Raw genomic sequence first — 17,949 nt, 5'->3', positions numbered from 1 at the left:
CTTTCTCTGATCCTGACGTAGGGGGTGTGAGCAGGGGGGCTGTTCGCACACCTAGACGATACGGACGCTCGTCTAAAAATGCTGAAAGATTATCTTCACGTTGCTCCTTTTGTGCAGCTGCTTCGTGAAGCGACATGCTGCACGGTGCTTCGCATACTTAAAAGCTCAAAGGGCACGTATTGATTTTTGTTTGTTTTTCTCTGGCTCTCTCTCTCTCTCTCTCTTTGTCTGATCCTGACGTAGGGGGATTGAGCAGGGGGGCTGTTCGCACACCTAGACGATACGGACGCTCGTCTAAAAATGCTGAAAGATTATCTTCACGTTGCTACCTTTTGTGCAGCTGCTTCGTGAAGCGACATGCTGCACAGTGCTTCGCATACTTAAAAGCTCAAAGGGCACGTATTGATTTTTGTTTGTTTTTCTCTGGCTCTCTCTCTCTCTCTCTCTTTCTCTGCTCCTGACGGAGGGGGTGTGAGCTGCCGCCTTCAACAGCTTTGTGCCGCGGTGCTTCGCATACTTAAAAGCCAAACAGCCCTATTGATTTGTTTGCTTTTCTCTCTCTCTCTGACAGACTCTGCTCCTGACGCGCACTCCTTTGAAGAGGAAGATATGTTTGCATTCTTTTAATTGTGAGACGGAACTGTCATCTCTGTCTTGTCATGGAGCAGAGTTTAAACTTTTGAAAAAGAGACAAATGTTTGTTTGCAGTGTTTGAATAAAGCTCCTGTCTCTCTACAACCTCCTGTGTTTCTGCGCAAATCTGTGACCCAAGCATGACAATATAAAAATAACCATATAAACATATGGTTTCTACTTCGCGGATTTTCTTATTTCGCAGGTGGCTCTGGAACGCAACCCCCGCGATGGAGGAGGGATTACTGTATATAATATACAGTATATATATATATACAGTATATATATATATATATATATATATATATATATATATATATATATATATATATACATATACACATACACACACACACACACATATACAATTTCATTTCTATCGAGGGCTACAATAAAGACAGCAGTGCTAGAAAAAGTCTAAAGAAGAGCGATTAGGCTGATTCCTGGGCTGCAGGAGATAAGTTATGAGGGAAGATTGAAACAGTTGAACCTTTTCAGTTTAGGCAAAACAAGAGTAGAACCTGACATGACTTTAGTGTATAAAATCATAAAAAGGAATCATTACAGTGGATCAGGACTGTTGCCTTAAAATGAGTTCAATAGTGCCACGTGGACACAGTTGGAAACTTGTTAAGGGTGTATTCGCACAAGTGTTAGGACGTTTTTTCTTCACACTGAGAACTACAATATAGACACGTGAAATGAGTTACTAAGTCGTGTGGCAGATAGTAGGACCTTAGGGACCTTGAAAACTCAACTTCATGATGCTTTAGAATAATTTTAGTTGATAGGACTGGCAAGCATTGTTAGGCTGAATGGCCTGTTTTCATCAGAAATTTTTGTGATCTTCTACAATATTTGTATTGCTATGCATTTTCTGTTTTGCTATTTAAGATAGAAAGTCTTTTCAAAAAGTTGAGGTGTTGTGAGTAGAGAATACTGCACAGTCACTACATAGAAAACAAACTTTATTTAAACAGATAAAATGCCAACATTCAAACTGTTCACTAAGTAATTTTGTCATGGAGGAACTGGGGGAAATGTAAATTGATTCATTTTAACCTGAAAGTGGATCTAAGTGATTACTCTGCTAAAGGAAGTTGGCAACTGAACAATTCCTGCAATGTTTCCAGGATTATACAGAAATAATAAACCAAATTTTTTACCATACAAGTTCAGGTCTTTTATTTTGCAGCAAAGAGAAAGGAAATGAGAGTTATCTGGCATATTCCCTTGGCTAACCAGGGATATTTTTCTACTCTAGAATGCAAAGTGGGAAAAATGAAGCAAGAATGTAAGTGCGCTCCTCTTGACAACCTATTCTAGACTTCAAAATCTTTCCGAATGCAGGAAAAAATATGGTTTCCCTCACAAACTGAGGTAATCAATGCAAGATGAAGAACATTATTCAAATTGATATGCTGCCTTAAATAGGTAGAGTTTTGCCTGAGACTGCAGATCAAACTAAATCAAAGTAAAGCAAAATCTCTCCAAACAAGGTGTCATCCCAAGCAGTACATAAAACACTATCAGATACTTTGATTTTGGTGACACATTTTTGCTTATCATCCAACTGTATTATTTAACAGATTAAAAGCTTCAAGACAGTTTGCCTCCAATCTCCTCTTCTTCCCCTTACCTGGACACTTGTAGAGTTTTTTTGCTTGGGCTATGTCCCCCCGGCTAAGTCGGATTCGTTGTCCAATGGGTGGTCTGACACCATTGTCATCTCTTTGGGGAAGAATAGTGTCCAGGAAGACCCCCCTGTAAAATATAGAGCAGCTGGTAAGTACACAATGTACAGTGCTTCAGATCAACTGTACTTAACATTATGTCTTGTAATCCTGGTGAGTAGAGCCTTGGCTATGCCCATCAATGTAAACAGGACATGGGCCATGCAGAGTGAGAAATGAGTGGTGAAAACTATGGGCCACTCTTTCCTGTTAGATGTGATGGCATTTTAGAGGCACTGCTTCACGCAGCCTGCACACCTTTTGGATGTGGCAGACTGATCCCCTGCACAGATATACACTGATCAGTCACAACATTAAACCACCTGACTAATATTGTGTAGGTTCCCCCTTGTGTTGCCAAAACAGCTCTGACCCGTCAAGGTATGGACTCTGCAAGACCTCTTAAGGTGTGTTACCTGGAAGGAAGAAATTAGCAGAATACCCTGGAAGTTACAAGGCGGGGCCTCCATGGATTGGACTTGTTTTTTCCAGCACATCCCACTGATGCTTGATTGGACTGAGATCTGGGGAATTTGGAGGCTATGTCAACACCCTGAAGTTTTTGTCCTATTCTTCAAGCCATTCCTGAAAAATGTTTGCAGTGTGGCAGGGCACATTACCCTGCTGAAAGAGTCCACCGCCACCAGGGAATACTGTTGTCATGGAGGGTTATACATGGCCTGTAACAAACTTTAAGTAGGGAGTACACGTCAAAGTAACATCCATATGAATGCCAGGAGCCAAGGTTTCTCAGCAGAACAATGCCCTGAGCATCACACTGACTTCACCAGCTTGCCTTCTTTCCCACCGTGCATCCTTTTTGCCAGGTAAACAATGCGCACACACCTTTGGCCCTCCAAATGATCTAAATGAAAGTGTGATTCATTAGACCAGTCCATATTCTTCCATGGTCCAGTTCTGACATTCATGTGCCCACGGTAGGTGCTTTCAGTCGGTATCTATGCAGCCCCATATGTGTCAATGCTGTGACACACTGTGTGTTCTGACAGCTTTCCCTCATGGCCAGCATTAAGTTTTCTCAGCATTTTTTTTCCATAGTAGCTCTTCTGTGAGATTGGACCAGACAGGCTAGTCTTCGTTCCCTATGCACATCTTGGGTGCCCATGACCCTGTCACTGGTTGTCCTTCCTTGGACCACTATTGGTAGGTTCTAACCTCTGCATACCAGGAACACCCCACAAGAGGTGCCATTTTGGAGATGTTCTGACCCAGTCGTCTAGCTATCACAATTTTGCCCTTGTTAAAGTCATCCAGACCCTTAAGCTTGCCTATTTTTCCTGCTTCCAGCACATCACCTTCAAGAGTGGACTGTTCACTTGCTGCCTAATCTATCCCACCCCATGACAGGTGCCATTGTCACAAGATAATCAATGTTGTTCACTTCACCTGTCAGTGGTTTTAATGTTGTGGCTGATTGGTATATGGTTGACATATATTTGGTCTAATTGCTCAGACTTTTGTTTTTAACAGACTCTTTTATTGAAATAGACTACCTTATTAAAAATAAATATTCAAAATGTATCACTTGTTAGAAAATAAAAATCAGGACATCCATCAGCAGTTAATGCTAAAGGAAACAACAGACTGGCAAATCAACTACGTGGCTTGCCGATCAGCCAACCTTTCTTTATGGTATGTGAAAAGTTTTTGCAGAGTTGATCCAAGTATGTTGAAAAACTTCACTGAAAAATGATGGTCTGATGAGTTCTCTGTTGCTTTTGTGTTATCCTCATATAACTCTTAGTTTGAACTTAAATGAATCTGCAGTTAAACTTGATATATCAGCAAATCTGAATATAATTAATAACATAGGCAACTAAATATGATTTCATCAAGTAACTGGTGCAAAACAGTTTCTGAAACTGAAAAAACACATTTCCTGTATACGTTTCAATGAGATACAGACGTGGACAAATGTGTTGGTTCTCCTCCATGAAAAGAGAAGAACCCACAACTGTCTCTGAAGTAACTTGAATCTGACAAAAGTAATTGGCACCTACTGTTGCTTATTCTGTATGTAACAAAAAGCAGACTCTGCTTCAGAGTTTTGATTCAGCAGAATATTTCAAATAATAACACAAATGAAAATGGCATGGACAAAAATAACAGGACCCTAAATATTGTGTTGCACAACCTTTCGTGGCAATCACTGCAAACGAGCGATTCCTGTAGTTCTCCATGAGACTTCTGCTCCTGTGTAGAGGTTGTTTGGCCCAACTGACCTGAGCAAACTGCTCCAGCTGTGTCAGGTTTGAAAAGGGGTTCTTCTAGAGATTGCATGTTTCAGTTCTTTCCATAGATGTTTGATGGGATTCAAATCAGGGCTCATAGAAGGCCACTTCAGAATAGTCCCATGTTTTGTACTTCGCCATTCTTGAGTGCTTTTCGCAGGATTTTGGCTCCTGATCCTGTTGGAGGATCCATGACCTGTGACTGAAGCTAGCAGTACATTTTGTTGTAGAATCTCTTGATAGTCTTGAGATGTCATTTTTCCCTGCACAGACTCAATACATCCTGTGTCAGACGCAGCAAAGCAGCCTCCAAATATCACCGAGCCTCCTCCATGTTTCACACTATGTCTGGTGCTCTGTGAACACAGAGATGATGCGACTTGCCAAAAAGCTCCAGTTGTGACTCCTCCTCTAAAGACATTCTCTAAAAATGATTGTGGCTTATCAAGATGTATTTTAGCAAGTTCTACTCTGGCTTTTTTATATTTTTCTTTCAAAAGTGGAGTCCTCCTGGGCCTTCCTCCATTTAGTCCACTGTCACTCAAAAATCGACAGTTGGCGCAATCAGACATTTGTGGACCTTGACCTTGGAGTTCAGCTTGTATCTTTTTGGTAGTTGTCCTTGGCTTTTTGTGTACCATTCTCACTATCTTTCTGCCTACTTTGGGGTTGATTTTCCGAATTGTATCCTGATAGATTGGCTACAGTCCCCATGGACCTTAAAGTTCCCAGTCATACTTGCAACTGTTGTTACAGGAATATCAAGCTGCTTGGAGATGGTCTCCTAGGCTTTGACAATTATCTGCTTGTCTATCATTTTCTTTCTGATCTCTCCAGCCAACTCTCTCCTTCGTGTCTCTGGTCCAAATTCAATGTGGGACACACGACGACACCAAACAGCAGAGTTACGACTTTTCTTCATTTAAATCGGCTGAATGACTGATTGTATGATTGGAGATGTGGGATACAAATTCAAAAAACCAGCTAGTTTGAAAAATACCTCGAATCCAGTTATTTAGGAAGTTTTCTTAGGGTACCAACAAGTGTGTCCAAGCCATCTCTTTTCACACTTGCATTGCTTTACTCAATGACATATCAAAGACATGTAGAGGGCAAATGCTTTTCATTTCATCACCTTTCAGGAGGCATACAGAACTTTTTTAAGGGCACCAACAAATTTGTCCACGTCTGTATATGTTATTTACTGTGTTAAGCTCCTTGCTATGGTGTGGCGCATTCTGATTAAACTACTTGTGTTCTAGATGGACCTGATGATGCCACTGGCTTGATATTTTGATAATGCTCTTATAATATTTAAGTTTCACTCTTTCAACGTTAAGTTGTCAGGGCAATCTGAGGCACCGCATGGGTGCTGAGCAACAAAGGGTCCTCATGTTTCCATAAAAACAGACATTGGGCAATTAAAAATGTTCACTTTTCAGACTCTGCACAGCAGATCAGGCTGAAAGTGTGAAACATCTTTGCTTTTTTATATTTCAAACATTGGCACAGATTAGAGAAGTATAAAAACAACAGAAAATGTGGACATCATTGAAAAAGCCACACTGATCCTGTTCCTACATAATGCTGGAGGGGAGATAACTTTGCACATACCTGACATTTTCTTTGTTTTGCCAATGCTTTACCCTGCTCTCTAGCTGGTGAGAGGTTTTGTTAGGCATCCATCCACCAGTAGAGCTTTCTCCAGAGTTGCTTCAACACTCAACAGTATATCTTTCGTCCACACCGCTTTCATCCTGCTCCGCTGCATGCTCCTAATTTTGTTCAGCAATGTGACCTCTTATCCTCCCACCAGTTAGTCTGTGTCTACTGGTGACATGTATTCAAGATTAAGGCCTGACACTCCAAGGTGATTTGCCTGAGCAACTATGATGATCAATGTCTGCGTTTGTAAAATGAAACAATGAAGCCCATGCACCTCAAACCCCCCATAAAAAAAAAACAAAAAACACACAAAAAGTCCTCGATAAATAGTTTGAGCTCTACTAAACCAAACTGGTTCTAAATAAGAAAATGTAGCTTATAGACAAACACTGGAAAGAACCAAAGAGACGTAACCTTAGACTCCAACCTTGAGAAGGTGTTCCGGGCATAGTGCATTATACTGTCAAAGTCATAGGTCTCCCCCAAAGAATTCACTTCTCCAGGCTCCATCTTCAGGAAGTTGTACTCCTGCCCTGTGATATGATTCTCAGTTAATGCCAAGCAGATGGGTTAACAGTACAGGAGTTAAGACACAGTAAAATATTGGAAAGAACTGGGCCAAAATTCAGAAGAAGGATATTAAAAAAAATAAAAGACTATAATACGAGGGTAAATCAAGAAGTAAACATGATTTGAAAATTACACAACAGCTAAAAGCTGACGTAATACAACACGTTTGCAATGGCTTATGGTAGTTTTAAAATGCACAGAGCAGCACTCTAATGTTAGTCTAGTTGTAGCCAAGGTCAGATTAACATGAATGCTCTGCTGGACAACACACTGTAGAGAGATTTCTTTGGGTAGAGCGAGTGAAACCTGTTGAAATCTACTGAAGGATATTGACTTTTAAGCTTTTTGGGTACCAGTCTTGCTCAGACATTACAGTACCTCAAGTCATCATGCACTATGGCATGTGCAGATCCATTACTGATATCCAAATGTACAGCAACAGGACAACATAATCGACTGGCCTTTACTGATAAGGCACTGGCAATATCAATTTGGGCTTGTGTCCGTGATGCTGATGGTTGACCAGATCGAGCTTTGGCGGTTACACTTGTTCTTCCTGCTGTGAGGGATGGCCGGCCAAATATTCCGGCCCATACCTCCAGACGGCCAGATGGAGCCCTCCCAGCAGCATGGAAGTTCCCCGAATTCCAGCAGGGCCTTATGGACATTGTAGTTGTTTAAAACAACCCTGCTGGATACCATGGGAACCACCAGGAGCCGCTGTAGGGAGGCTTGCAGAGTGCTACGTGCTCTATAACCCGGAAGTGCGTCCTGATCACATGACCGGAAGGAACAACGTGCTTCCGGGTTGAAGAAAAGGACTTTTAATCTGACCCAGAAGTGATGACTCATGGACTGCAGGGCTGGAACCACTTCCGGGTCAGGGACAATAAAGGACTCTGGGAAACCCCAGACGAGTGAGCTGAGCTGGGAGGAAGGGTGGCTAAGTGTCTGGGGGAGGAGGATTGAGTATTGATTATTGGATTGTATGAGTAGTGTGGGGTGGAGGGTGCTTAGTGCACGTTATTATTATAAAAAATAATAATTGTACTTTTACCTGGAGTTTGGTGTGGTACCTGAGGGTTCAAGAGGTCGATAGGGGCCTCAACTGCTATACTGCTTTAAACTTTTCTACCCATTCATAGACGTTTCTTTCAGCCTGAAAGTTTTCACTTCCTGTACTGAGCCAACATCCTTTAGCAGGTTTCATTCCCTCTGCCCAAACAAATCTCACTACGGCGCATTGTTCAATACTGGGTGCAATCCTACATCAGAGTGTCCATGTTCATTTCACATTGGCTTCAACTAGTCCAGGGGTGGCCACAGGAGTTACAGGTTTTCATTCTAACTATTTCTTTAATTGGTGACTAGTTTTTGCTACTAATTAACTATTTAATTTATTTGCTATTTAAGATTCAGACTCTTCAAATCAAGGATGAGTAACGTCGGTCCTGGAGGTTTTTGTTCCAACTCACTTGCTTCATAAGAAATCACTGCACTTATTACTCAAGTGACGTTTTTCTGCTCCATTTTAGTGGTCTTACTTGTTAAGATTTTGAACCCTTAATTGCTTATTTTAGTCTTAAACAGCTTTCTCAGCTTAATAGCAAAAAGATGCAAATAACAAACGAACCAGCAGTTCTCCATCTAGCTTGTCTCCATTTCCACCCGTGTGTATTCATCATTCACTATTTGGTTTAATTAAGTACTCAGAAGGAAACTGAAGGGAAAGTGAAGAACTGAACATTACTGATCCGTTTTAGGCTTCAAACCACTTGGATGATACATTTATCATTAGAAAGGGAAAAAAAAATCTATGATTTAAGAATGAACTGACATGGTAGAGTTAAAACACTAACAAGCCATTAAATCAAATAAGATCTGTTATTCGTGAGCATTGGCTTCTAACTGAGCAACTGGGTTGGAACAAAACCCTGCAGCCACTGCGGCTCTCCTGGATTGGAGTTGACTACCGGTAGAGTGCTGTGGTGTGTGTGCTTGAACTACCCATAAGCCACTGCAAACATGTTGTATTGAGTTAGCTTCTATCCGTCATAGTTACCATGTAATTTTCAACTTGCCTTTATATCTTGATTAACCCTCCAACCAGTCTTAGCTTTTCCAGCACAATTCACTCTACATCCCTGCTTCCAGTTCAGTTCAGTATTCAAATACAAGCAGCCCAGTCCCTTCACCTCATAAAGGCAAACACTGCACGCTGTGGAGTAGACTCAGAAAAGAAAAATCTGGCACAACTCTCTTCACCTCTGTGCAAAAGTTTCTAGAAACCAAAATGATTCTGAATTTCCTTGCCTGCATTTTTTGGAACTTTTTTCCTGTCTTTCCTTGGAATTGCTAATCACAAGATGGTGCGTGAATCAAGGTAGGTAAATTTAGGGAGGGTTAGATAGTCATCTGCTTCTTACCCAGGGCCGTCTTAAAGCATGGGCATGCTGTGCAGTTGCCCGGGGGTCCCACAAGCATAGGGTCCCCCATGCTAATCTATGTATGTTGTGACTTGCTGAGTGGTTGTGTAGGTAGGGGCCCAAGTGCACTGCTTTGCCCGGGGGCCTATAATGCTGTTAAGACAGCCATTTTCTTACCGTGTGTTGTGATGTGAGATTTTGCATATAACTTGATAAATATTTTGTATGCCTTTATTTGTAATTTAGGCAAAGCAATGTAATTTAGTGTTACTTTGGTGAGAGGCATTCGTGTTTGCCCCCCTTTTACGAATGAGTTTCTTTGAATTTTATGACAGAGTTGGTGGGGTGTTCTTTAAACCAGTTTGGCGAGGGTTTCTCTGCTAAAGTCTTTCAACCCCTGCAAGGAAACTTTAGCTCAACAAATGGTTTTGGGGGATGGCCCATTGGTCTGAGGTATGCTTGTTTGGAATTGGCTTGTCTCAGAGGCCTTTAAGTACTATGATGTCCTATTGGCTGTAGGGGTTGGACAGATAACCTATAAATCTGCTTGCTCAACCACATTCTCTATCTCTTACTAACCAACATATGATGAAGAAGTATCTCTCTTACCAAACTGATGAAGACCATCACACCATGAACTGAAAGGACAACACAATGGAGACCACAGCTTAGTAGCCATTTTGGAACAGGCATACGGCCAGTTCTGAAGAAAGCTGAGCAACAATGATGCCTTAACTAGAGACATTTTAAATAACTAACAAGTCTATGTGCTGCCTGAAACTACACATTACCATTTAATCAGGTTGTATGGTTTCCAATATTCAAATGTACTTTGCATATTGTTATTATTTATGAATATTATTAATAATACATTGTTAAATTGTAACTTAACTCCTGCTTGTCGTTTACTATACCTAATTGCCTGAGGTTATGAATATAGGAGGGAAAGGAAGGTGGGGATAAGTTATATACTATAATACCTTATAAACAGTGGTAAGTCTGTGATATGTGAGGCATTCTGACAAAGGCTACATATTAATAATACAGTAGGGGAAAGTAGAGCAATATATTACTCTACCAAGACAAAACACCACGTTATATTTTTAAATTTTGGTTGATATTCTCTAGTATTCAGACTCCTTTGCTTTTTTTCATATTTTATTACGTTGCAGTCTTGTGCTAAAATCATCTAAACTCATTTTTTACCCACATCAAGCAACACTTATTATCCCAGAATGACAAAGCAAAAACATGGTTTTAGACATTTTTGCAAACTTATTAAAAACAGAAATATCACATTGACACCAAATTTCAGACCCTTTTCTATGACACTTGAAATTTTGCTCAGTTGTATCCCATTCTACTGATGATAACTGCACCTTTTATGGAGTCCACCAGTGGTAAATTCAACTCATTGCACTTGATTAGGTTAAGGTACGCACAATGGTCTATACAGTATGAGGTCACACAGTTGACAACGTGTATCAGAGCAAAATTCAAGCCATTGGGTTGAAGGAATTGTCTGCAGAGCTTAGGGACAGGATTGTGTCGATGCACCGGTCTGGGGAAGGCTACAAAAAATGTCTGTAGCATTGAAGACTCTCCCAACAGCACGATGTCCTCCATAATTCTTGAATGGAAGATGTTTGGCACAACCACACCACCCAGCCAAACTGAGCAAATGGGGGATGATGGCCTTGTTAAGAGAGGTAATCATCTGCTTATTATCCCAAGAGCCAACCTGAAAAGAAGTGGTAAGGTGGCTTTTTGCTGTTACGCACCTAAAATTTGGAATACTAAAATTTGCCAAACTAATACTGTGGAACATTTTTAAAAAACTGCTAAAAACACATTCGTTTAAAATGGCTTTTTCGTAGTGGTTTTCATTTTAGTTGCATCCCCATTACACTATATGGACACTGAATTTATCACTTTCCTCTGGGTTCTGCAATTCACTACTAAACTGTACTTTTCTCTGCTGTCTTTTCTGGTTCTTCTGTGGTGGTGATCTGATTAGGGTACCACGTTGCCCCCTGTGTTTATGGATTGAATGGCAGGTGTTCCAGATGTCCACATGACCATCATCATGGGTTTCTTCCATGTGAAGCCTGAAAATCATGAGGACTGATTTAAAACACCTATGTTAGGTAGAATGCCGAGTTGGGGCTAGGGAGTCTTTTGGCCTTGGGACCCCTGCAGATTTTATTTTTTCTCCGACCTAACTGGAGTTTTTTTTCTTTTTTTACTGTCCTCCTGGCCATCTGACCTTACCTTTTTATTTGTTACATACTGTATATTATTATTAACTAATCTTGTTTGCTTATGCTTGATATTAACTTCCTTCTATTTCATTTTTAAAGCACTTTGAGCTGCAGTGTTTGTATGAAAATGTGCCATAGAAATAAATGCTGTTGTTGTTGAAGCAGATGTTCACCCACACTGGGTAAGCACACACTGGTGGAAAAATCCTTTTAGGAATTGTAATGCATCCGGCTAGAGGATTCATTGCAAAACTGTACAGACTGTACATTTTTTGCCTTTTGCTCAAGTATGCAGCATTCAAACTGTACAAAACGCAATTTAGCTGCAATACAGGAAAGCAATGCAACGAGCACCATGGAAAGCAACTTGTCTGTGTGGGTTTCTTTCATGAAGGGTGACAAATTAAGGACTGACATATTGTAATGAGCAGGATCCAGACTGGGAAGGGCTATGTAACAAGCATGAACAAATCAAATCAGAGCACCATTAGAGTCTGCGTTTTCACCACTCTACGTTTTCACCCATCCACAATTGCACAAATGAGACACCATTTTCAGAAGTATACGGCTCTGGAGAGCATTTTCAGAAGTCTCCGTTTTTGGGGGTTAAAAATGCTGGGGGTAGTATGGACAAAAGGTGAAAACAGAAACCAAGCAAAACTGTAGAAGGGTGGATGTATCCTGAAACTGAGAAGCTTTAATTCTACGACTGAAGTTTGAATGTTTTGCTCTTCTCCGAGTCTGCTTAACCCACTGCCAACTTTTATTACTTTTTTTTTTCAGAACACAGACATATCATTATAAATGGTTTCAGTTGATTATGGTGTCATGCCTGTGTTTAAAATGGCTCATTTGGATCTCAGTGTGGGTTCAGACAGCTGGTTATGCTTTACAGAGAAACATGCCATGGCTCCACAGCTCAGTTTTTCCATCAGAAGGCCAGAACGTATGGGCTGTGTCATTTTTGTGGGCATATCTGAATGGTATGCACCTGGCAAGATGTGAAGAACCTCATAAGAGATACATTGGAGTATTCAGCTGAGAATGACAGCTCTGACCAAATCTCAATGGAAATGAGGGATCAACAAAAATAGAAGATGGGGATAGGGGCGATGGACATGAGGCATTAGAGGGAGGCTGACCTTCATGTACTATGAACCATTAGGGAAGCCCCATTCTTTTAATCATCCTGTGCCACTCTTTGTCTACAAGACTATGGCCTATGAGCAATGACCTGTGGAGCTGACTGATGACATGACATCTACATTTGAAAATATAATAATAATACATTTTATTTATATAGTGCCTTTCCCATGCTCAATGCACTTCACAGAGTCTTAGAAAAAACCAGCAGGGTATATGTAACATTGGATACAAATGTTTTCCTGAATAGAACAATGAAACAGATAAAGCATTAAATACAATAAAGGACAATAAACCAGAGTAAAATACTAAATTCAGTACTAAAAGAAAAACCTAACAAATAACCTAACTTGTCATATAACAGACACATAAATTATCCTGAGCACCTGGACAGAGAGGTAAACTGAAAGAAAGGGCAGAATGTTAAGTTAAGTTAAAAGCCTTCCTGAATAGATGAGTTTTACGTTGTTTTTTAAAAGAATGAATGGAGTCAGCTGATCTAATTAATTTTGGGAGGTCATTCCAAAGTCTGGGTGCTATGGAGCTGAAGGCCCTGTCACGATTACCAGAATCAGAGGACCTTAGTAGGCGAACAGAAGCATAGTGATTTAGAAGGCCACTGATGTAGTCAGGTGCATGGCCATTTAAAGCTTTGTAGGTTATTAATAGCATTTTATATTCAATCCTGTAAGACACAGGGAGCCAGTGAAGGCGAAGCAGGATGGGTGTTATGTGCTCGCTGTTGCTGGTTCATGTAAGGATTCTTGCAGCAGAGTTTTGAATCAAAAAGAGCTGTGATATAAGATTAGACGTGGCACCTGCCAGTAGGGAGTTATAATAAACGATGTGGGATGTGATAAAGACAGGGACATGTGTCTAAGCATTAGAAAAGGAGAGGAATGAGAGAACACGGGATATGTTACAAAGGTGAAAGTAAGAAAGTTTCTTAATGTGGCCGGAATAAGAAAAGGAGGAATCAAAAATGACACCAAGATTCCTCGCATCAGAAGGTCTGATGAGATCACCGCCAAGAGTGACTGAAAAGGAGCTCCTTTTCTTAAGTAGAGCTTTAGTGCCAATTTGCAGGAGTTCAGTTTTGTTGCAATTTAATTTTAAAGAGTTCTGCTCCATCCAGGTTTTTAATTTCACTGAGGCAGGTTGTGAGCTGAGAAAACTCTGATGAAGTTGCACTTTTCACATTGAAATAGAGTTGAGTGTCAAAAAGGGTGCAGCTACTCCTGCCCACGTGCTATACAGGTCTCATTTCTTCTAGCTTGAACCCGGGCAAATTTATAACACTGCAAAGGTTGACTAGTCCTCTGCAGTAGTCACACATACCGTATTTTTTGCTCCATAAGACGCACTTTTTTATCCCCAAAAGAAGGGTGGAAATGTCTGTGCATCTTATGGAGCGAATATTGTGACACAGACCATGATGTGTATCACCTGACAAAAGTCAACATTCAGGGGTAGAGGGCGACAATCAGCTGTTAATGGCGACAAAATGCTATAGGCATTCCCTCTCTGCTTGGAGGAATGTTAGACTCATTGACTCGGCATCTAATCCTTGCGTGTGCGTGAGTTACAAAATGTAAACAAATGTAAACAAAGGCAAGATGGCATCGACATCTCACGAGGGAGTGAAGCGAGTGCAGAAAACAAAATACTCAGCAGACTATGTTTTGAGCATTATCACTGAGTCGGACTCTGATTTTTAAGAATCTGATTTTGTTGAGAGTGATCGGGAGATCGAGCAAGAGAGTGAGGAACTGGCATCAGCTGATCGGACAGCATCTGATACTGCCCCAGCTGAGCGCATTTGCGTAGCCGATGGACCTACGGCAAGGTTCGTGTGGGAGGAATACCCAGACATTAATCCGTGGGAGCCAAACTGGCTACCAGACTTCACAAGACAGCATGGCTTGCTTTTGGACTTGACAGATTACCAGCCGCTGGACTACTTGAGGCTGTTCTTTCCGGAGGCTGCCTTTCAGCTACTGTCAGACGAGATAAACAGGTATGCAGAACAATTTTTTGAATCGCGGGCTGCGCTTGCACCACATTCTTGTTTTTTCAAAGTGGAAACCCACAACAAAAGACGAGATGAAGGGCTTTGTGGCATTACAAATACAGACTGGACTAGACTCGCGATATAACTTCAGGGAGCATTGGTCCAAGCATGCTTTGTCCCCTGGTGGTTTTGGACAGGTTATGCCACGTGATAGGTACGTGCTGCAGCAAAGTGATTGTGAGCAACTGAGCTAGCAATGAGGAGTTCTTGGGGTTTCCAGAAAACTAGAAGGGTTCTTGAACCTTAAAGTCTCTCCTCATTTGTTAATGACAGTGATGATGGTTCTTAATACCGCTGTTGACTTTACATGGTTGAAATATTATTCTGCTATATTTTATTAAATATATTAGTACACCATTAGGTTCAGAATATTTTTTTTCTTGTTTTCCTCCTCTAAACCTAGGTGCGTCTAATGGTCAGGTGCGTCTTATGTAGTGAAAAATACGGTACATATATCTAAACTTGCCAGGCTTGCTTAAACAAAGGTGGAAAGAATAAAAAGCAAAGTAAAGTTGAAGAAAAAAACTTGAAGCAGTGTTATTGCTCAGCTGGGCCTGCTACTTGAGTCATCCCCTGCAAGTCCAGAATGACATCCAACAGTGGCATGAGGTGACCGGATAGGCCTCTGGAAGTATTACCTGGTTGGATATTTTCCCGGATGATCAGGACGTGGTTATCTCTGTCAGGTCGTGTGTGCTCATGCCAAAAGCCAACCACATGGCCCAGCTCATGGACCACGATGCCAAACTTATCACAGTTTTTACCGATGGAAATTGCCTGAGGACCTCCACCACGCCGACCCACATAGGAACAGCATCTGAAACCAGTAACATGGTATGTTATGTGCAAGCATGAAGAACAAGCAAGCCATCAGAGACCGTATTATCCAGTGTGATGATCATTTCCAAGAACTGGTGGCTTCTGTATCAACTTGCTTGCTACACATCAGCATGCAGAGGCCTGTAGTTTAAAGCAATACATACTCATTCTAGTGGCTCATGGGGGGACTTCCAACTATAAAATAATAAACCACACATTAAATTGTATGGTATCGTTGATGGAAAGAGACTTGAAGGGCACTATAAAAATAGCACTGGTAGAATTTGCATAGCATGCTTTGGCAGAACAAGCTGTCATATGCTGCTCATGTTCAGCAGAAATCCTCAGCATATTGAACTCTGCCAAATTCCATGTTGTTTTTAAAAATGCGCTTACTGTAGCTTGAGATAAGATCTGTATGGGACTGGAACTCATCCATTATCTGCTTGTCTTCCTAGACCCTTTTACTTGTATCCCTGCTGAAATGCATTCACACAGAATCAAAAGAAAACTACAGTGCCCTCCATAATGTTTGGGACAAAGACACATTTTTCTTTGATTTACCCCTCTGATCCACATTTTGGTCACAGCATGTAGAAATGATAACACTTTTTCTACACGGTTCCTCCATTTCAGTGGGGGCACCATAATGTTTGGGACACAGCAATGACAGATCTATTAAAGCAGTTGTCATATATAGCACTTGCTCGCATATCCCTGGCATGCAATGACTGCTTGACTTCTGTGATTTATAAACATCAGCAGGTGCTGAGGGTCTTCTCTGCTGATGCTCTGCCAAGCCCCCAATGCAGCCATCTTCTGCTCCTCCTTGTTTCGGTTTTGTTGTCTCCTTAAATTTTCTCTTCAGCATATGAAAGGCATGCTCAATTCGATTTAAATCTGGAGACTGGCTTGGTCATTCAAGAATTTTCCATCTTTAGGCTTTCAAAAAACTCCTGTGTTGCCTTAGCAGTATGCTTGAGATCATTATCTTGTTGTAGGATGAAGTGCTGCCAAAAGAGTTGGAAGGCAATTAATGGAACTTGAGCTGATCAGATATTTCATCATTGAAGAGAAGTGTGCCAGTCAGGACCTGTGGCAGTCATACATGCCCAATTCATAATACCCACAGCACCATTTTTAACATATGAGGTGGTCTGCTATGGATCTTGGCCAGTTCCTTTTTGTCTCCACACTCTGCTCTTGCCATCGCTCTGATGCAGGTTCATCTTTGTCTTGTCTGTCCACAAGACCTTTTCCCAGAATTCTGCAGGCTCTATGAAGTCCTTTTCACAAACTGTTATCTGGCCAACCTGTTTTTGTGGTTACCTACTGGTCTGCATCTTGTAGCCTCTGTGTTTCTGTTCATGACGTCTTCTGCTGATAGTCATCTCAGACACGCACACACATTGGCCCCCTGAAGTCTGTTTCTGATCTGTCACACAGGTGTTTGTGGCTTTTTCTTGACCATAGTGAGGAGTGTCATCAGCAGTGGAGGTCTTCCTTCGGCCTACCAGTCCCTTTGTGATTACTGAGCTCACCAGTGTGTTCTTTCTTCTTGATGATATTCCACACTGTTGATTTCGGTCATCCTAAGGTTTTACTGATGTCTCAAATAGTTTTATTTTTGTTTCTCAGCCTCATAATGGCTGCTTTGACATTCATTGGCACAGCCCTTGTTGTCAAGTTGAACAACGGCAACTACAGACTCCAAATGGTAGAAGCAGGCTAAGGTATCTTACGAAGCCATGAAACTCACCTGAGGAATCACAAACACTTGTGACACCAACTGTGCCAAACATGATGGTGCCCTGAAATGGGAGGCCCACATAGAAAAAGTGCTACATGCTGTAACCGAAATGTATGCAAATCCCCTTAAATGGAAGTCTGGAATGGAATATGTGAATTATTTGATATGTAATTTTAAACACCCACCACACAACGAGCCACCTGGATTGAGACCCGAGTGCAGCAGGTGACACCTCAGCACCACAATGGAACAGTGTGAGTTTTTTTGTGGTGGCTAGAGTGCCAATCCTGACACCAACCCTTAAAGTTTTCAGACCTGCTTGCAGGGCTGGATTCAGAGTAACATCATTCCCAGGACAAGGGCCTTGCTCAAGGGCCCAACAGGGCAGAGTTACTTTTGGCATTTACGGGGTTTAAAGTGGCAACAGTCCAATTGCCAGTGTAAATCCGTAACCTCAGAGCCACCACTCTGCCCTTTTAAACTGTGGCACAGTGAGGTAAATCAAGAAAAATAATGTTCCAAAGTGCTTTACAGTGCCACTGTTCTGAACATATAGCTTTATTTTAAATATTTGGACATCACCCAGCTCAGCAGAACAGTTTAGAATCACGGTGCAGAATGCAACA

General features: G+C 41.3%; 1 protein-coding gene across 3 annotated transcripts in view; it reads right to left on the bottom strand.

Annotated features, from left to right (window-relative positions):
• The window catches only part of LOC114647313 (tolloid-like protein 2), a 339,436-nt gene that overhangs the window by 80,286 nt on the left and 241,201 nt on the right, over positions 1-17,949 (bottom strand). For all 3 annotated transcript variants that reach the window (XM_051923412.1, XM_028796002.2, XM_051923413.1), the window contains 3 exons: positions 15,393-15,571; positions 6,711-6,816; positions 2,273-2,397 (listed from right to left, as the gene is read on the bottom strand). In XM_051923412.1, the coding sequence (XP_051779372.1) occupies positions 2,273-2,397; positions 6,711-6,816; positions 15,393-15,571 (410 nt within the window). The remainder of the gene's footprint in view (positions 1-2,272; positions 2,398-6,710; positions 6,817-15,392; positions 15,572-17,949) is intronic.

This window comes from Erpetoichthys calabaricus, chromosome 2, assembly GCF_900747795.2.
Source record: "Erpetoichthys calabaricus chromosome 2, fErpCal1.3, whole genome shotgun sequence".
In the NCBI taxonomy this organism is placed as follows: Eukaryota; Metazoa; Chordata; class Cladistia; order Polypteriformes; family Polypteridae; genus Erpetoichthys; species Erpetoichthys calabaricus.
Note: the sequence above shows the minus strand (reverse complement) of the source record. Positions and strands in the feature narration are given on the sequence as shown.